This window comes from Anomaloglossus baeobatrachus, chromosome 4 (genome assembly GCF_048569485.1).
Source record: "Anomaloglossus baeobatrachus isolate aAnoBae1 chromosome 4, aAnoBae1.hap1, whole genome shotgun sequence".
NCBI lineage: Eukaryota > Metazoa > Chordata > Amphibia > Anura > Aromobatidae > Anomaloglossus > Anomaloglossus baeobatrachus.
The window spans coordinates 222,818,772-222,839,978 of record NC_134356.1 but is presented as its reverse complement, the minus strand read 5'-3'; the positions used below and the strand labels follow the sequence as shown (position 1 = coordinate 222,839,978).

Sequence of the window (21,207 nt, the reverse complement as noted above, 5' to 3'; positions counted from 1 at the left end):
GCCCACTTTACACGCTTCAATATATCTCACAATCCGTCGTTGGGGTCAAGTTGTAAGTGACGCACATCCGGCATCGTTTGTGAGGTATCTGCGTGTGACATCTACTTGCGATCAGGATTGAACGCAAAACCGTTGATCGCAAACACATCGTATCATTCTCTAGAATTGAGCGTTTTGTTGCATGAACCTAGTGAATTGTAACGTGTGACATCCCTCATACGATTTTGGTGTCTGATGCTATGTGCGCAGGTGTGCGCTCTGCACCGCAGCTTAAAAAAGGTCCGCTTCAGAGCGCAGCTGAAAAGCTGCGTTCTGAAGCGCCTCACAATGTCTGTCAGTCACTAATCTCTGTCAGTCGGTCACTATCTCTGTCCCTCACTCTCTGTCCATGTCAGTCTATCCCCCTCTCTCATATACTCACCGATCCCCGGCGCTGCACGGCGTTCACACTGCTCCGGCGGCTTTTACTGTTTTGAAAAAGCCGGCCGCCCATTAAACAATCTCGTATTCCCTGCTTTACCCGCCCACCGGCGCCTATGATTGGTTGCAGTGAGACACGCCCCCACGCTGAGTGACAGGTGTCACACTGCACCCAATCACAGCAGCCGGTGGGCGTGTCTATACTGTGTAGTGAAATAAATAATTAAATAATTAAAAAAAACGGCGTGCGGTTCCCCCCAATTTTAAAACCAGCCAGATAAAGCCATACGGCTGAAGGCTGGTATTCTCAGGATGGGGAGCTCCACGTTATGGGGAGCCCCCCAGCCTAACAATATCAGCCAACAGCCGCCCAGAATTGCCGCATACATTATATGCGACAGTTCTGGGACTGTACCCGGCTCTTCCCGATTTGCCCTGGTGCGTTGGCAAATCGGGGTAATAAGAAGTTATTGGCAGCCCATAGCTGCCAATAAGTCCTAGATTAATCATGTCAGGCGTCTATGAGACACCCTCCATGATTAATCTGTAAATTACAGTAAATAAACACACACCCGAAAAAATCCTTTATTAGAAATAAAAACACAAACATATACCCTGGTTCACCACTTTAATCAGCCCCAAAAAAGCCCTCCTTGTCCGGCGTAATCCAAGATGGTCCAGCGTCGCATCCAGCGCTGCTGCATGGAGGTGACCGGAGCTGCAGCAGACACAGCCGCTCCGGTCACTTCCACGCAGGTAATGAAGACAGCCGTGCGATCAGCTGAGCTGTCAGTGAGGTTACCCACTGTCACTGGATCCAGCGGTGGCCACGGGTAACCTCAGTGACAGCTCAGCTGATCGCGCTACTCACCGCCGCTCCTATCACCTCCACGCAGCAACTGAGGTGAGTAGCGCGATCAGCTGAGCTGTCACTGAGGTTACCCGCGGCCACCGCTGGATCCAGTGACAGCGGGTAACCTCAGTGACAGCAGCTGATCGCACGGCTGTCTTCATTACCTGCGTGGAGGTGACCGGAGCGGCTGTGTCTGCTGCAGCTCTGGTCACCTCCATGCAGCAGCGCTGGATGCGACGCTGGACCATCCTGGATTACGCCGGACATGGAGGGCTTTTTGGGGCTGATTAAAGTGGTGAACCAGGGTATATGTTTGTGTTTTTATTTCTAATAAAGGATTTTTTCGGGTGTGTGTGTTTATTTACTGTAATTTACAGATTAATCATGGAAGGTGTCTCATAGACGCCTGACATGATTAATCTAGGACTTATTGGCAGCTATGGGCTGCCAATAACTCCTTATTACCCCGATTTGCCAACGCACCAGGGCAAATCGGGAAGAGCCGGGTACAGTCCCAGAACTGTCGCATATAATGTATGCGGCAATTCTGGGCGGCTGTTGGCTGATATTGTTAGGCTGGGGGGCTCCCCATAACGTGGAGCTCTCCATCCTGAGAATACCAGCCTTCAGCCGTATGGCTTTATCTGGCTGGTTTTAAAATTGGGGGGAACCGCACGCCATTTTTTTTAATTATTTAATTATTTATTTCACTACACAGTATAGACCCGCCCACCGGCTGCTGTGATTGGGTGCAGTGTGACACCTGTCACTCAGAGTGGGGTGTGTCTCACTGTAGCCAATCATAGGCACCGGTGGGCGGGGAAAGCAGGGAATACGAAATTGTTTAATGGGCGGCCGGCTTTTTCAAAACAGTAAAAGCCGCCGGAGCAGTGTGAACGCCGTGCAGCGCCGGGGATCGGGGATTGGTGAGTATGAGAGAGGGCTGCTAACTTCAGTAATTTAGGAGATTAGCGGTCACCGGTGAGTCCTTCACTGGTGACCGCTAATCAGGACGCGACACAGACAGAGCCGCAGCATGACAATGAAGTCGGGTGAAGTTCACCCGAGTTCATTCTGACAGTGCGGCTCTGTCTGTGTCTGCTGTCATCTGCCAATCAGCTCTGCTATATGGCTGTCTGTGTCTGCTGTCAGCGGCCATGTAGCAGAGCTGAATGGCAGATGACATAGTAAAAACACATCCCTACACATTACACACGCTTGGCAAGTCAATAAATAAAAAAAAAAAAAGGTGCCCAATGCATACGTCACAGAACACATGATCTAAAGGATCGCACATAACATTGATCAATTAAACATAGACTACTAACGCTCGTGTGACAGCAAATGAACGACCAACGTGAAATCTCATAGATCCCGTATGCAACCTGGGCGTGTCACATCGCAAATGCGATTGTACAACTAATTGCAACGTGTAAAGTGGGCTTTTGTCTGTTAGGGAAAGGAGATGTTTCTCTGATATTTGAACTATCCAGTTAGTCATCTCCATCAAAAAATTGGACTGAGTTCCTCGATGATTTACATAGGACACCGTTACCTGTCCAAAAGCATTCCTGTAAGGAGGACAGGAACTCCTTCATGGCATATTCCATTGCTAGTAACTCCTTCACGTTTGAGGAAACTGATTTTCTTCTCTTGTCCATATTCCTTTGATCAGGTGATCCTATAAATGGACTTGAATCTTTGGTAACTATCCTCGAAATCTGGTTTATCCAGGATACTCCTCTCGCTAGATTTTCTATGTTCAATCACCACAGAGGGGTAGAGTCGTTAATGGAGATAATGTTATCCACATAGCTCCTTATCTACAGTATGAAGTCCCACATAAGCTGGGGTCACACTAAACGACAGCGACAACGACGTCGCTGTTACGTCACCATTTTCTGTGACGTAGCAGCGACCTTGTAAGTCGCTGTTATGATCGCTGCTTAAACACAGCAGCCGAAGCAGCGTTCATAACGACACGCGTCACTGTTCTGCAACATGTGCAGAGAGCAGGGAGCCGCGCACACTGCTTAGCGCTGGCTCCCTGCTCTCCTAGCTACAGTACACATCGGGTTAATTACACGATGTGTACTGCAGCTACATGTGCAGAGAGCAGGGAGCTGCGCACACTGCTTAGCGCTGGCTCCTTGCTCTCCTAGCTACAGTACACATCGGGTTAATTACACAATGTGTACTGCAGCTACATGTGCACAGAGCAGGAGCCGGCGCTGGCAGCATGAGAGCGGCGGAGGCTGGTAACGAAGGTAAATATCGGGTAACCACCTTGGTTACCCGATGTTTACCTTGGTTACAGCTTACCGCAGCTGCCAGATGCTGGCTCCTGCTCCCTGCTCGCTTCATTTCGTTGCTCTCTCGCTGTCACACACAGCGATGTGTGCGTCACAGCGGAAGAGCGACGACCAAAAAATGAAGCTGGACATTCAGCAACGAGCGGCGACCTCACAGCAGGGGCCAGCTCATTGCTGGATGTCACACACAGCGACAGCGACGGGACGTCGCTGCCTGCAACGTCACAGAAAATGGTGACGTAGCAGCGACGTTGTTGTCGTTGTTACACCACCTATAGCCCCTGTATCTAAAATGTGAGCCCCCACATAGCCCCTCTATATACAAAATGAGCCCCCACATAGTGTTTCTGTAAACAGTGTGAACCCCCACATAGCGTCTCTATATACAATGTAAGTCCTCACATAGCCCCTCTATATACAATATGAGCCCCCACATAGTGTTTCTGTAAACAGTGTGAGCCCCCACATAGCCCGTCTATATACAATATGAGCCCCCCCATAGTGTTTCTGTAAACAATGTGAACCCCCACATAGCATCTCTATATACAATGTGAGCCCCCATATAGTTCCTCTAGATACAGTGTACCTACATAGTCTCCTATATACAGTATAAGCCTCAACATGGTGCACTATATACAGCATGAGCCCCCATAGTCTCCCAAATACAGTATAAGCCACCACATAGCCCCTATATTCAATACGAGCCCCATATAGCCCATGAATAAGGTATGAACCCCCACATAACCTCTCTATATAAAGTATGAGCTCCCACATAGCACTTTCTATATATAGTGTGAGCCCCAACATAGCCTCTCTATTTCCAGTATGAGCCTCCACATAGCCTTCTATATACATTATGAGCCCCACATAGCCTTCTATATACATTATGAGCCCCACATAGCCTACTATTTACAGTATAAGCCCACACACAGCCTCCAATATACACTGATCAGCAAGAGTAACAACTTTTGACTTTTAGGGTCCATATCTCACCATCCACTACAGCTTTGATCGTGAGACTACCTTCATTTTACTACAATCATCTTGGCTATCTCATACACAACTTTGACTTGCAATTATTTAGCATATAATTAGTTATGTAGATTCTTGTCATGTCACTGCACTGTTACTGTTTTCCTCTTGCTGTTTGAAAAATCTTTTTCTTCCAGTATACTACAAATAACAACCTGTTCTCACGTTCCCTAATAGCATAGTGTGTTAGGTTGATTTCCAAGCAAAAGGGTCACTAGTTTGAATCAAGGAAGAGCCATGAGGAAGATTTCCCAAGAAAAGAGAAACAGCATCATCCAGCTCATCGATAGTGGTCTCTTGGCCAAGAAAATTGCCAAACTGCATCATCTGAGTGCCATGAATGTTGGAGGAATAAAAAAAATAACTCCATCTATCCATTCAAAAGCCAAGAGTTGGATTTACAGGCAAAATATTGGACTCAACAAGTCAGCTCATCACAAGGTCTATCAGTTCTGGCGTGACAAACACAGCAGAGGAACTGGCTCATATGTTGTGTAATAGTGAGATCACAGCTGTCCATGCAAGCACCGTGTGATGCATGTTACACAAGTCTGTAATGGTGGCCCGAAAAAAGTGAAGAAGCCTCGGCTTCAATATTGTAATAAGAAGTGTTGGCTCGAATGTGCAAAAGTGGACAGTAGAAGATTGGAGACGGGTGATTTAGAGCGATGAGACAAAAGTCAATAGACTAGGCTCTGATGGGTGCAAATCGGTTTCGAGTAAACAAGAGGAAGAGGGCTAACTGATCAAGAAATTGAAGGAACTGTCAAGTAGAGATGAGCGATGTTCGAGGTTCGCCAATTTCATGTTCGAGTGATTTTGGGGGGTGCTCGAACTCGAGCTTTTTGCTATAAGCTCGATAGCTCGAGTTACGTTTGAGAACGGTTCGATCAGCAAAAAGCCTAGCTATTTACTAGATGGCTTTTCACTGTAATAGTGTGACTCACTGTGATTCACACTATTATCAAATTTCAGCGTATAGTGTGTGGGGGGGACGCGGTTTAGATCTGTGCTGCAGCTGAGTGCTAAGATAATGCCGATCGCCATTTTTTTTTTTTTACCTAAGCGCGCGTGCAGTGGGGCGGGCCAGGATGTCAGCCAATCACAGACACACACACAGCAAAGTGTACTTTTTCCCAGACAAGCAAGGGCATGTGTCATAGGCTGTGAATGTCACATGTACTTGCCTTAGAAATATGGCCATTTTCCCTCACGCTGCCATTATCTGCTTTCTGCGTGTGGGTGACGGTCACTGCTCACGCAACTCCTGCCGCCGCTCCTGCTGTGTATGCTATACACACAGCGCTCTACAAATTAGGGATTGCAGGTTTTTTCAGCCCTTTTCAGGGCTGATTTCCAGGCGCTCAGAGACATAGCTGACAGGCAGGTCCGTTGAAACGCTGTATACAGCTTCAGATAACAGCGTCTGTGTACCTAAGCTCAGGGAATTCCTTGCTGCGTTTCATAATTAGGAGGGATAGAAAGTGAGGCTTCCTTTCCTGTCCTGGTACCCACAGAAGCCGGGCACTGTACCCACCTGCCCACTTTTGCCACACAATTTTATTTGCCCAAAGAGCTGACACTTTTGCTGCCATCCTAAAAGTGTCTGGAATACTAAGTTAGTGTTCCTTTCCTGTCCACTGACCGACAGAACCTGGGCACTGTACCCACCTGCCCACTTTTGCCACGCAATTTTATTTGCCCAAAGAGCTGACACTTTTTCTGCCATCCTAAAAGTGTCTGGAATACTAAGTTATTGTTCCTTTCCTGTCCACTGACCCACAGAACCCGGGCACTGTACCCACCTGCCCACTTTTCCCACACGATTTTATTTGCCCAAAGAGCTGACACTTTTTCTGCCATCCTAAAAGTGTCTGGATTAGTAACTTAGATTTCCTTTCCTGTCCACTGACCCACAGAACCCGGGCACTGTACCCACCTTCCCACTTTTGCCACGCAATTTTATTTGCCCAAAGAGCTGACACTTTTGCTGCCATCCTAAAAGTGTCTGGAATAGTAACTTAGTTTTCCTTTCCTGTCCTGGTACCCACAGAACCCGGGCACTGTACCCACCTGCCCACTTTTGCCACGCAATTTTATTTTCCCAAAGAGCTGACACTTTTGCTGCCATCCTAAAAGTGTCTGGAATAGTAACTTAGTTTTCCTTTCCTGTCCTGGTACCCACAGAACCCGGGCACTGTACCCACCTTCCCACTTTTGCCACGCAATTTTATTTGCCCAAAGAGCTGACACTTTTGCTGCCATCCTAAAAGTGTCTGGAATAGTAACTTAGTTTTCCTTTCCTGTCCTGGTACCCACAGAACCCGGGCACTGTACCCACCTGCCCACTTTTGCCACGCAATTTTATTTTCCCAAAGAGCTGACACTTTTGCTGCCATCCTAAAAGTGTCTGGAATAGTAACTTAGTTTTCCTTTCCTGTCCTGGTACCCACAGAACCCGGGCACTGTACCTACCTGCCCACTTTTGCCACGCAATTTTATTTGCCCAAAGAGCTGACACTTTTGCTGCCATCCTAAAAGTGTCTGGAATAGTAACTTAATTTTCTTTTCCTGTCCTGGTACCACAGAACCCGGGCACTGTACCCACCTGCCTTTTTTGGAACGCTATTTTATTTGCCCAAAGAGCTCACTTTTTCTGCCATCCTAAAAGTGTCTGGAATACTAATTTAGTGTTCCTTTCCTGTCCACTGACCCACAGAACCCGGCCACTGTACCCACCTGCCCACTTTTGACACACTATTTTGATAGCAAACAGTGCTGAAACTTAGTGGCATCCACAAAGTGTCTGCTATAGTAACTTAGTGTCCCACTGGTGCCAAGCAAGTTCCACCACCTCTGCCTTCTACCCTCCTGCCCATTTTGCCACGCTATTTTTATAGCAAACAATGCTGCCAGTTTTAGGGCCATAGTTGCATTGTCAGGGATAGTCAGTGTTGGTTCTTCAGCTGTCAATAAAACTAGACTACCTCTGCAATTTACACCACCTCTCAATTTTTGCTACCACATTTTAAGTGTCCAATCTTGTCGCTAACAAAATGAGTGGCAAAATGACAGATGCTGGTGGAAAGAGGAACAGGCGTGTTGGAAAAGGAAAAAAGGTTTGTGTCTGTGGGGAAGGTGGGAAAGGTACATTAACATCTGCTGATGATAGGCCATCTTCCAGCAAAAGTAAGATGTCTACTACTTTCCGTGGACAATCCGATGTGCTCCCTTTTTTACGGAACAAAACAACTGGAACAAAGGTAGACGATGCACAAAAAAAACACATGCTTGAATGGATCTCAAGTGCTCCAACAAGTGGCCTCTCCTCCACCTCAAGTTCAAAATCCAAAAAACAACATTCCTCTGAGTTGTCATCCCAATCGCACTTGCTTTGTCCCAGCTCTCAAGTCTCCACCTGCCCTGCAGAGTATGGTGTAACAGAGATGGTTGAGTCTGCAGAGCTGTTCAGTCACACTATAGGCTGGGAATCAGAGGTCTGCTCCCAAGCTACAGTGAGTACAGACCAGGAAATGGTCTGCAGTGATGCATAGAAGCTTTGTGAGTCAAATTCAGGCCTTGATGACCAAGTTTCTGAGCATAATGTAGACCCTCATTCACAAACTGTAACACCTGTTAGTGGAGAGAATGAGGAACATACTGATGACGATGAGACTCAGATACCAGATTGGGATGACAACTTAACTATTCAGTCAGGGCAGGAAGAGGTTAGGTTTGAGGGCAAGGGGAGTGCAAACACAACGCTTGATGATGAAGTTCTAGATCCCACATACTGTCAACCCTCAGTCGGGCACTCGAGGAGGTCACCAGAAGCGGTGGAGGAGGATGCAACTGACGACAAAGTTACCTTGCGCCTTCCTGGACAGAGTCGGAGTACTGGAAGCATGTCTACAAGTGCATCCTCAGCCAACACTCTGCCTCTGAGCACAAGTCGAGGTGGCTCTGCAGGTCGCATGTCCTCTAAGCCTTGCCTAGCCTGGTCCTTTTTTGACCTTGCAAAGGATCTCCCAAATCATGTGATCTGTAAAATTTGTCGGCAATCTATAAGTGCAGGCCAAAATCTCACCAGTTTGACAACTTCTTCCATGAATCGTCACATGAATAACAAGCATAAGTCCCAGTGGGAAGCTCACTGTGCTGCAGTGTGGCCTAGCGGAGCGGGCCATCCACCGCCTGCCCCTTCCAGTGCATGCGCGCGCTCTTCATCTTCTAGGACTGTGGGGACAGCTGTCAGACCTGTTCTTCCACGCAGACCTTCCACCACTTTAACCACAACAGGCAGTTTGCTTGGTAGGTCGTCAGTTGGTTTGGAAGGGAAACAAGTGCTGGTGTACAGCTCTCTCAGACATCGAGAGCACCAACTTTGGATGAACGCAACATCATGTCTCCGCCTGCACTTTCCTCACAGACCAGCAGTTTTGCAGGGACACCCTACTCACCACCATCTCCACACAGCAGCCAGATCTCGGTCCCTCAGATGTGGACAAATAAAAGGCCATTTCCTCCGAGCCATGACAAAGCTAAGAAGTTGACTTTATCCCTCTGTAAGCTCTTGGCTACAGAAATGCTGCCTTTCCGCCTGGTGGACACAGAGGATTTTCGAGACCTTATGTCCGTCGCAGTGCCCCAGTACCAGATGCCCAGTCGCCACTACTTCTCCAAGAATGGTGTGCCTGCGCTACACCAGCATGTCGAACACAACATCACCACTTCCTTGAGAAACTCTGTGTGTGACAGGGTGCATTTCACCACCGATATTTGGACAAGTAAGCATGGACAGGGGCGTTACATGTCGCTGACTGGCACTGGGTAACTATGGTGATAGATGGAGAAGGGTCTGCTGAACAAGTCTTGCCGTCCCCACGACTTGTGCGTCAATCCTCTGTATTTCGAAGTTCCTTCACTGCTGCTGGATCCTCAACCTCGTCTGGGTCCTCCACCTCCGGCCCAAGCTTGCCTGGTCAGGCAACCTGCGTTGTAACTGCGCATAAGGAATCCTGCACACCTCCTTACTATGCTGGCAGCAGAGCTCAACAGCATCAGGCAGTCTTTAGCTTGAAATGTCTTGGAAATAAGAGTCACACAGCGGATGAGTTGTGGTCGGAGTTTTGTAAATTGTTGTCTCCACTCAACCTGCAGCCAGGGAAGGCTGTGTGTGACAATGCTGCAAACCTGGGTGCGGCCCTTCGCCGGGGCAACGTGACACATGTGCCTTGTATGGCTCACGTGTTGAACCTTGTTGTCCAGCAATTTTTAACCCATTATCCCGGCCTAGTTGGGCTTCTGCACAGGGCACGGTCACTTTCTGCTCACTTCCGCTGTTCAACCGCCGCAGCTGAGCGACTTGCAATGCTACAGAAGTTTTTTGGCCTGCCGGTTCATCGCCTGAAATGCGATGTGGCGACACGCTGGAATTCCACTCTCCGCCGAGCCCTGGTGCAATACGTTATGACGTATAGCCTGGGCCAACGAGATGCAGAGGTGGGGCAGATCACGCTGATGGAGTGGTCTCAGATCAAGGACCTATGCACCCTTCTGCGCAGTTTCGAGATGGCGACGAATATGTTTAGCGCTGACAATGCCATTATCAGCATGACAATTCCAGTCATTTACATGCTGGAGCACAGGCTAAACACTATTCGGAGTCAGGGGATGAGACAGGAGGAAGTACAGGAAGATTCATATGCGCAAGGGATACCAACATTTACAAGGTCCAGACGTTCATCATCACCAAGGCGGCAGGCATGGGACGGTGGAGAGAGGGATTAACAAGGGCGCATGGTAGCAGCCAAAATGTTGAGGAAGGTGCAGGAGACCAGGAAGAAAGGGAGGACGAACTCTCGATGGACATGGAAGACTCAGCAGATGAGGGAGACCTTGGTCAAATTTCAGTTGAACGTGGTTGGGGGGAGATGTCAGAGGAAGAAAGCACGGTTAGCACCTCTATGCCACAAACACAGCGAGGACTTGGTCCGCATGGTTGCACAAGACACATGAGCGCCTTCTTGCTGCACTACCTACAACATGACCCTCGGATTGTCAAAATTAGAAGTGATGATGAGTACTGGCTTGCCACACTATTAGATCCCCGGTACAAGTCCAAATTTTGTGAAATAATTCCAGCCATAGAAAGGGACGCACGTATGCAGGAGTATCAGCAGAAGCTGTTACTCGATCTTAGCTCGGCTTTTCCAGCAAACACCAGTGGTGCACAGAGTGAATCTCCCAGTTGTAACTTGACAAACATGGGATGGTCTCGTCATCATTAACAGTCTAACCGTACCAGCAGGACCGTTTCTGGTGCTGGTAACAGCAATTTTATTGAATCGTTTCATAATTTCTTTTAGACCATCCTTTGCAAGGCCACCAGAGACAACAAGTCTGACACATAGTCAATGGCTGGAGAGGATGATACAGGAGTATCTCCAAATGAACATCGATGCCATGACTCTGCAACTGGAGCCTTCCTCATTTTGGGCTTCAAATCTTGAAAAATGGCCTGAGCTCGCCACTTACGCCTTGGAGATCTTGTCGTGTCCCGCAGCCAGCGTTGTCTCTGAACGTGTCTTCAGTGCTGCTGGGTGTGTGCTGACAGATAAGCGCACGCGTCTGTCCACTGACAATGTGGACAGACTAACGTTCATCAAGATGAACAAGTCATGGATCCGCAAGGACTTTACTACCCCTGTGTCATCCTGGGGAGAGTAAAGGCTTGTGGATTTGGAATGTGCTTGATGCTAATGTACCTGTCAAGTTTGCAACTGGGACACAAGTGCTGCCACTTAAGTGGTGTCTGTGTGGCCCAATTTTTGGAAAAAACGGAGACTCTGCTTGGAGTCTCCTTGCAGTGTTTTTAAAAATGAGCCAAGATGAACAAGTCATGGTTCAGCAAAGACTTTGCTACCTACCCCGGTGTCATCCTGGGGACAGTTAAGGCTGGCGTATTTTTTAATGTGCTTGATGCAAATCAACCTGTCCAGTTTGCAACTGGGGCACAAGTGATGCCACTGAAGTGGTGTCTGTGGGGCCCAATTTTTGGGAAAAAAGGGAGACTCTGCTTGACGTCTTCTTGCTGTGTTTTACATGATTTTAGAAGGGCATGCCATGCCTATATCTGTGTCTCCTCCTCTTTTTCCTAGTCCAGCTGTTTAGTTTTCGCATGGGTATTTGTCCTTGTCACTTTCCATGTGTTTGTGTTGTCTTGGGAGTTGTTTGTCACCTTTTGGACACCTTTAAGGGTGTTTTCCAGGTGTTTTTAGGTGTTTGTGATTGCCTCCCATTGTTTTCAATGGGGTTCGAGAGGTTCGACCGAACCGAACTCAAGCCTCTAGAGGTTCGCTCATCTCTACTGTCAAGTTTGGTGATGAGACCTGGAATCAGATTTCGGTTGAGACATACTTGAATCTGATCGAGACCATGCACAGAAGGATTCAGCCATTGCTGAAAGTAAAAGGTGAGTTTACATAATACTAACAAAATAATAAAAATGTAAATTTAGATTTTGAAGATTAAAATGGTAATAATTATCTTCTGTACTTTCTTGAAACTTTAATAAAAATAGATTAAACATAATGCAGTGACATAACAATAATCTGGATAACTAATCATATGCTAAACAGTTCAAGTCAAATACATGTATGAGATAGCCAAGATGATTGTCTATAAAATGAAGGTAGTCTCACGCGCAAAGCTGTAATGGATAGTGACATATAGAGCCTGAAAGTCAAAAGTTCAAAACATTGTTACCCTCTTGCTCATCAGTGTACATTATTATACCCCACATAGCCTCCTATATACATCTTGAATCCCACATAGCCTGCTAAATACAGCATGAGCCCCCACATAGCCTCCTATATATTTTATGAGCACCATATAGCCTATTATATACTTTGAGCCCTCACATAGCCCCTTATATACATTATGAGCCTCAATTAGCCTCATATATACAGCATAAACCCCCACATCCTGTGGATGCAAATAGCGGTGACATCGGTCAGCAATGGAGGCAGCCAAGCGGAAGGGGAGGGCCATGGTGGGCTGGACTGGAACAGCCAGAGGGCCGGATGTGACCCGTGAGCCGCACTTCGCCCAGCCCTACACTACTGTAGTTTTCATTGGCCAATGAAAAATAGTAACAAAGTAACCCAAACACTCACAATCATGGGTTTCTAGCAAAAAAAGTTTCTTTTTCTAATGATCAATTTTGACTTACCAAGAAATTGCTGGCTATCTAACAGTGAAATTCCTGTTTCTACTGAATGATGGCAGTACCCCGAAATATCAATTTCGGATTCCATCCAGAATTACTTAGATGTTTCTGTTTCTTCTTTGTTTCAGAAAGGCTTTGGTCACAATCCTAAAGTTGAAGATAAAAGGAGACAAAAACATAAGGTTTAAGTAAATGTGATTACCTAATGCATTTTGAATTGCCTTTTGTGTTGTTCTTGAAACAAAATGTAATTTATTGTTGTGCAAATGATAAAAGATCATTCTTTGTTCACACTGCAAGGATTGCATTAGGAAAATGCACCATTGATTTTGAGGCTATTTTTCTTCAGAAATCCATATCTAAATCTTACACTGAAACCTGGATCCAGCTATCTGACACCACCGCTGCTGCTGCTGTCTCATATGATAGGCTACAATTTTCACATACAACCAGATCTGAGAACAGGCAAGATAGTGATGTTGGTCTGCTCCTTTCATAACGATGTGCTTTCCATGTTATCCCCCAGATACCCTCATTTATGTTTCCTTCCTTTGAAGTCCACTCCATTCTTCAAATCCTTCTCAGTGCGAGTGGCGGTTGTGTAACACCCTCCAGGCAAAAACAACCAGTTCCTTGATCACTTTGCCACCTGGCTTCAACATTTTGTATCCTGTGACATTCTCACTCTGATCATGGGGAACTTTAAAATCCCTTACCTATTGATGTCCCCTCTCCCCATATGCCACTCATCCTCTTTTTCTAACTTCCTCCTTCGGTCTTTCATAGTTTACTATTACTAACTCACCTACACATGCAGATGGGATTAATCTGGACCTGGTCTTCTCTTGGCTCTGCTCAGTGTATGACTTTACTAACTCTTCTCTCCTGCTCTCTGACAACAACTTTCTTTCCTTCTCTGTCAAGAACTTTCCCCACACCCAGGAGACCCCAACTAACTGCATATACAAAAATCTATGTGCCATCAATACCGAGGAGCTTATGAACAGTCATCAGTCTTCTTTAGCGCCGATCTCCTCCCTCTCCTATCCAGACTCAGCATTGTCACATTATAACAATTCACCTGCCCTGGATGAAACAGCATTTGCTACATGCAGAAAGACCAGACACTAACGACGCCAACCATGGCGCATGCTGCAAACACATTTTCTTCAGTGTTGCTCAAGATGTGCTAGCATCAGTGGCGAAAATTATTTTCAGCACTATAAATTAATGCTCAAAACTTATAACTATGCTCTACATTTGCTCAAACAAGTCTACTTCATCACACTCGTCACATTACTAGCCAACAATCTAAAATGATTCTTCAAAACTTTCCACTTCCTCCTGAGCCCTAAAATACAGGCCTCAGTCATCAGCCTCAGCACTGATGATCTGACCACTTATATCCTAAAAAAAAAATCAATCATATCCATCAGGAGATTTTTGCTTAAACACTTCATAGCCTGGAACCCCTTCCCTCACGCACCTCAAGTTCATTTTCCCCCTTCGAGCCTGTTACAGAAAAAGTGACCAGGTTACTGGCTTCTTCTTGCTCTACAACCTGCACCAGTGATTCTATTCCCTCATATCTCCTCCAGTCTCTCTTCCCGGTTGTCACTACCTACCTAACTAAAATACTTAACGTTTCTCTTTTTACGAGTATCTTTCCCTCCTCATTCAAACAAGCCATCAATACCAATTTACTTAAAAACACATCACTTGACCAGAACTGCACTGCGAACTACAGAGTGGTCTCTAATCTTCCCTTCATCTCTAAACTCTTGGAATGCTTGGTCCACTCTCATTTAATCTGCTGTCTCTCAGATAACGCTCTTCTTTACCTTTTATAATCTGAATTCTGCTCTTTACACTCTACTGAAACTACCCTTAACCTATCACAAGTTTGGACATAAATATATGTCCTAGGTCATGTCCCCCTGGTAACTGCTTCAGGGGCGAGCCCGCAATAATCACCACACATGTCTGCTGATCATGTACGGCTAACAGGAGATCCACCCATGCCTGCTTTCCATATAGATTGCTTGTCAAAATCTGACAGCGTGATTTAAATGGCCACAGCAGGGATTGCGCCATTCACCATCGCCAACGATGTCCTCATGAAGAAATCACGGGGCGCCAATGTTTTGCCATGGTAGTGCGGGGTCAGCTGATGACCCTTCACGCTAGCATGACGTATTTCTTGTGAGAGGCGACAGAGCTCTGGCACTCACAGGAACACTGCATGTCTGCTGGTCAGAGCGATGCTGTTCTGATCAGCAGAAATGCACAGGCAATCAGACTATGCAGTGATAAAGTCCCCTGGGGGAACTAGTAAAATCAATAAGAAAAGTTTTAAAAAAATATGAAAAAAATAAAAAACCTAATACCTTTGCAATATTGACAGAAAAATAAAAAAGTTATGGTTCTTGGAAGATGGGGAGGAAAAAACGAAAAATGAAAAATCGCCTGGGTGAAGGGGTTAATATTATCAAAAAGTACAGCAGCTTCTGAAATGCTATAACATGCAGACATTGGATATAGGAATTTGGAAATGCATTACTGCTATTGAGACTAAGTTTAAAAAATGAGATTCTTAGCGCACAAATTTACCAATTCATGAGAGCCCAACCGCCAGCAACAAGGTGTATCTCTTTGTTGGGACTACAACTTATTTTGCCTCTATCGGGGCTAAAGACAAATGAAAGAATATAGCAGCACTCTGTAAGCGCCAAGATATATGTGAACATTGAACTTATGAAATTTGAATTGCATTACTGTTATATGGAATATACTTTTAAAAATGAAGGTACATAGAACATAATTTGGTAAGTTCATGACAGGCCATTAGCTGCGGCAATGTGTCTTTGACGGGACCCTATCCTATTATTATGCCTCTCCAGGGCTAAAAGCTTATAAATATATGGGCAGGTAGGATCCAGAATTAATAAAAAAAAAAAGCTTAAGGCAGAGTGCTGCTGTATGCTTTTTTGTGTATTATGCAGTCAAAGCAGCTTGCACCAGTTCACACTTGCTTGATTCTGTTTGGAGGTACTGGTCAGGTTTTTTGTATTAACCATTGGTAGATTGTAACTATTTCCTTTTCTGACTGAGTAGTCCTCTAATCAGCCTAAGGCTATTATTTTTTTATTAATGCTGGATCCTATATGCCCATAAATTTGTATACTTTAAGCCCAGGAAACTCATGATATTAGGTTAGATGCAATCAATGAAGGACGCCTTATTGCGGCAGATGGGCTCTCATGAATTGGCCAATTAATGTGCTAAGTACCTTCACTTTTAAAAGTATATTCAATATAGCAGTAATGCAATTCAAATTTCATATATTCAATGTTTACATATATCTTGGCACTTAAAAAGTGCTGCTGTATTCTTTTATTTGTATATTATGCAGTCATAGCTTGCATCTGTTCACACTTGCTTTAGTCTGTTTGGAAGTTCTGTTTGTTTTTTTCTGTCTATCCATGTTAAAAGCCTACAATTTTATGGGGAGGTAGGATCCAGCTTAATTTAAAATTACCCTTACTAAAGTCTTTAATGATCTATTAAATGCAAAATCTAATAGCCATTACTACCTGCTGATTCTCTTGGATCTCTCTGATTTGACATTGTGGATCACCAGTAGCTTCTCACTATACTGCGCTCTATCGGGCTAAAGGACTTTTGTTATTTTTCCTACCTCTCTGACTGCTCCTTCACAATACTTTTTGCCAGCTTTTACTACACTTATCTTCCCCTTGCTATCGTGGATCCTCAAGGCTCAGTCCAGCACCCCCTCTTCTTTTCTCTATACATCACCAGTATTGGACAAACCATCAGAAGATCAGGTTTCCAGTATCATCTCTATGCTGATGACACCCAATTATACAACTCTTTTCCTGACATCACTCCCACCTTAAAACAAAATACCAGTGATTGTCTGCTGTCTCTAACATCATGTCCTCTTACGTGGGGTTTTCCGTGTAAATCCCAAAAACCATGGTTCAGACAAAGTCCTCGATGGAACCACTCACTATAATGAGGCAGATGCAGTCACTTTGGACTCTCTCTGGTCTCTGTTGTGTTGGTCTCTGATCATTTTAGGCATCTATTTAGCGCACAAGAGTGGACACAGTTCTGGACAAGCCTAAAAAAGATGGATACCACTGGAACAGATGTGAAATGAAGTCCAAAGTGTCTCCATCTACCTTACTAGCGTGAATGGTTCTGTCCCGGGTTACCTCTGAATCACATTTTTGGGGGATTTAAAGGGAAACCACCGCGTAAGTCCTCAGCGGTAAACACAAGAATGTGATCCCAGCCTTATACTGAAAGCAATAAAAAAAGATCTCTACCTCAAAATGTTACCAATAAAAGCGGTACCTTATCCTTCGCAAAATCACCCCCACTTCGGTCCTTCATCTGTCACTGGAAATATAGGTGGCTCCCACATTATTGGTAGATCAAAGACTCAGTGACAGCTCCCACCCCCTCAAATAAAATCCAATGAAATTTGCACACCAAAATCCATATGCCCACCTCTTTCTGAGCCCCACTCTGCCTAAACCACCATAAACGACCATATGTATGGCATAATTGTAGCAGGGAGAGTACACCTATCAATTTACAGGGTCCAAGTGACCAGAAGCACAAGCTAGGCACAATGTATTGGCACTAGACTGGCATATTTGCCATTCTCCAGAAAAAAAGGCATGGCATGGATGTTACAAAATAGTCACTGCAGTAGAATGAATTGATTGAAAGGTGCAATTTGTACAGTGGGGTCACCTTTAAGGTTTTTCTGCTTTTTTGGCACATTAGGGGCTCTGCAAATGCAACACGCTGTCCAAATTTGCTTTGCAAAAATTAAATAGCACTCTTTGCTTTCCAATCTTTGCATGTGCCCAAACATCATTTTTTTTTTACCACATATGAGGTATCACTGTGTTCGGGAGCAAAATGCATAACAAATTATGGGGTCAATTTTCTCCTATTACCCTTTGTATAAATTATAAATTTGGTGCTACAACAGTATTTTAATAGAAAATTATTTGTTTTCTTTTCACATCTAAATGGTATAAAGTAGGATAACAATGCTCAGCACACTCCTAGATGTATTCCTTGAGGGGTCTAGTTTCCAAATTGTGGTCACTTGTGGGGGGGTTTTTGATGTTTTAACATGTCAGGAGCTCTCCAAATGTGACATGGCATTCACAATGTATTCCACAAATATTTATGCTCCAAAATTCACTTTCCTTTTCGAGCCGTGATATGTGAATAAACAGCAGTTTTTGACCACATATGGTGTCATTGCATTCAGGAAAAATTGAATAACAAATGGGGTACATATTCTCCTATAATCCATCTTGAAAATTACAAATTTGGTGGTTAAATAACCTTTTAGTGTGAAAAAAAAAATTTGGTTTTCACATCCACATTTTAAAAAGTTCTGTGAAGCACCTATGGGTGCTTAAATGCTGAATTCTCCTGTAGTTGAAATCCTTGAGGGGTCTAGTTTCCAAAATAGGGTCACTTGTGAGGGGTTTCTACTGTTTAGGCACCTTAGGGGCCTCTGCAAATGTGACATGGGGCTCGCAATCTTTTTCAGACAAATTTGTGTTCCAAAATTGAAATGTTGCTCCTTCACTTTTGAGCCCTCCCATTTGTCCAAACAAAGGTTTCTGACCACATGTGGGGGAATAACGCGTTCAGAGGAAATTATGTAACAAATTGTGGGGTCAATTTTTTCGTACTTTCAATTGTAAAAGTGAAAAAATTGGGGCTTAAGCAACATTAATTAAACTAAATTCATATTTTTTTTCATTCCATTTTGCACTAATACCTGTGCAGCAACTGAAAGGTTAAAATTCTTTCCTGAAATCAGTTTTGAAATATTTGAGGGGTGCGGTTTTTAGATTGGTATCACTTTTGTGAAGTTTCCAATATATAGGCCCCTCTAAGGGGTACTTTACACGCTGCGACATCGCTAGCGATTGCTAGCAATGTCGAGCACGATAGCACCCGCCCCCGTCGTATGTGCGACATTTGGTGATCGCTGCCGTAGTGAACATTATAGCTACGGCAGCGTCAAACGCACATAGGGGGAGGTGCGTTCGGCGTCATAGCGACGTCACTGCGGCATCACTAAGCTGCCGGCCAATAGAAGCGGAGGGGCGGAGATGAGCGGAACGTAACATCCCGCTCACCTCCTTCCTTCCGCATTGCCGGTGGACGCAGTTAAGGAGATGTTCGTCGCTCCTGCGGTGTCAAACATAGCGATGTGTGCTGCCGCAGGAAGGACGAACAACATCGTACCAGTGGCTGCAGCGATATTAAGGAAATGAATGAGGTGTCAATGATCACCGTTTTGGAACGATTTTGTGATCGTTGATCGTCGCTCATTAGTGTTACGCACTGCGTTGTCGCAACCGGCGCCGGATGTGCGTCACTAACGACATGACCCCGATGATATGTCGGTAGCGATGTTGCAGCATGTAAAGTACCCCTTAGTCCATTTAAATCTGAATAAGTCTCTAAAGAAACAGGTTTTGTAAATTTTTTGAAATATTAGAAATTGCTGCTAAACTTTTAATCCTTCTAACATCCTAAGAAAATAAAATGACATTTGAAAAATGATGGAGATGTGAAGTAGACACATGGGAAATGGTATTTATTGATTATTTTGTACAGCATGACTAACTGGTGTAAGAATATAAAAATTGACAGTTTGAAATGTGCAAAATGTTCTACAAAATCCTGACATTTTAAAAAATAAATAAAAATCTAAATTTATCACTAACTTAAAGTACAATGTGTCACTAAAAATATTCTCAGATTCACTGGGATCCATAGAAGCATTCTAGAGTTATTCAATTTACCACATAATACTTGTCAGATTTCCAAAATTTGGGCTGGTCAAGAACCACTTTACCATCCGACGATTTTCCGTCTTTCATTTTAGTTTTTTTTCCTCCCCTTATTCCAAGAGAGATAACTTTTTTTAATTTTTCTGTCGATATAGTCATACAAGGGCTTGTTTTTTGCGAGAAGAGTCATACTTTTTAATGACACCATTCAATCTATCACACATTGTACTGGAAATAGATTCCAAGTGTGGTAAAATTACAAAAAAGAGCAATTTCACAATTGTTTTTTGTTTTTTTTATTTACCCGGTTCACTAGATGGTAAAAGTGACCTGTCAGTATGATTCCCCAGGTCATTATGAGTTTACAGATATCATACAAATATAGTTTTTTTTATTTAACGGTTGAAACAAAATTTGAAATTTGTAAAAAAAAATTGTGCTTTTGTGGCCATTTTCCGAGCCCTGTAGCTTCCTCATCTTATGGGATCTGGGGCTGTGTGATGACTTACTTTTTGCATGTTGAGTTGACATTTTTAATTATACCATTTTTGGGTAGATGCGATGTTTTGATCACCTATTATTGCATTTTATTTCAATGTTGCAGTGACTAAAAAACATAATTCCGGTGTTTAGGTTTTGGCTTTTTTTCTCGTTGTACTCCCTTTACCGATTTCTGAACTCGTTAATACCAAATACGTGTATTTTTTTTATTGTTGTTTTATTTTCAATGGGGATGAGTTTAACTTTTATGTTGTTTTTTTATTTTTTGCGCATCACTTCAGCATCCGTTCTGTACAGCAGAAATGCTGATCTATGAAGGCCGGCTCTCAGCCGGCAATTCCAGGTATTATGTCATGACAGTGATAAGGGTCATCAGCTGACTCCCGGCTGTAATGACAACCTATTGGCGCCTTATAATGGTGTCAAAGGGCTGGCGATGGTGGCAGGGAATGACACGCTCCCTTCGGAGCCCGTTAAATCCCAATGTCAGATGTTGACAGTGGGATTTAACTAGTTAACAGGCGTGAATGCCTCTCCAATCCACCCGCACCTGTTAGCTGCACATGTTGACTGATCAGATCGGCTGACATGTGTCGGGAAACATGCAGTCTCATCGAATGAGCCTGAATTAAAGGGACAGAGACAGCCTTGGATGTACCCCTACGTCCAAGGTCGTGAAGGGGTTAATTGCAAATATGTTGGAGCTATATGAATAAATATATTATTATTACCCATATTGACCAGAAGGCCAGCACACATAGAAGTCCGATTGTAGGTCATTGGATCTAATCTGTGGCTTTTTACATAGAATCCATGTTGATCACGAACAATCTGTAGTGCATTCATAAATACACATTTAATCTGAAGCACTATTTAGGAAAAAAAAATCATCGGTGCTCTAAAGTTACTAATCTACTGCATATTGTCAAAAGTATGCATGACACCTGATCTCCACAAATTTGAGTTACATATCCTATTCTACCATATATATGAAGG

General features: G+C 44.3%; 1 protein-coding gene across 1 annotated transcript in view; it reads right to left on the bottom strand.

Moving 5' to 3' along the window:
* The window catches only part of NR1H4 (nuclear receptor subfamily 1 group H member 4), a 304,378-nt gene extending 291,400 nt beyond the window's left edge, over positions 1 to 12,978 (bottom strand). The window contains exon 1 of the mRNA XM_075342389.1: positions 12,851 to 12,978. Within this exon, the coding sequence (XP_075198504.1) occupies positions 12,851 to 12,935 (85 nt within the window). The 5' untranslated portion in view covers positions 12,936 to 12,978. The remainder of the gene's footprint in view (positions 1 to 12,850) is intronic.
* Between the last annotated feature and the right edge of the window lie 8,229 nt (positions 12,979 to 21,207).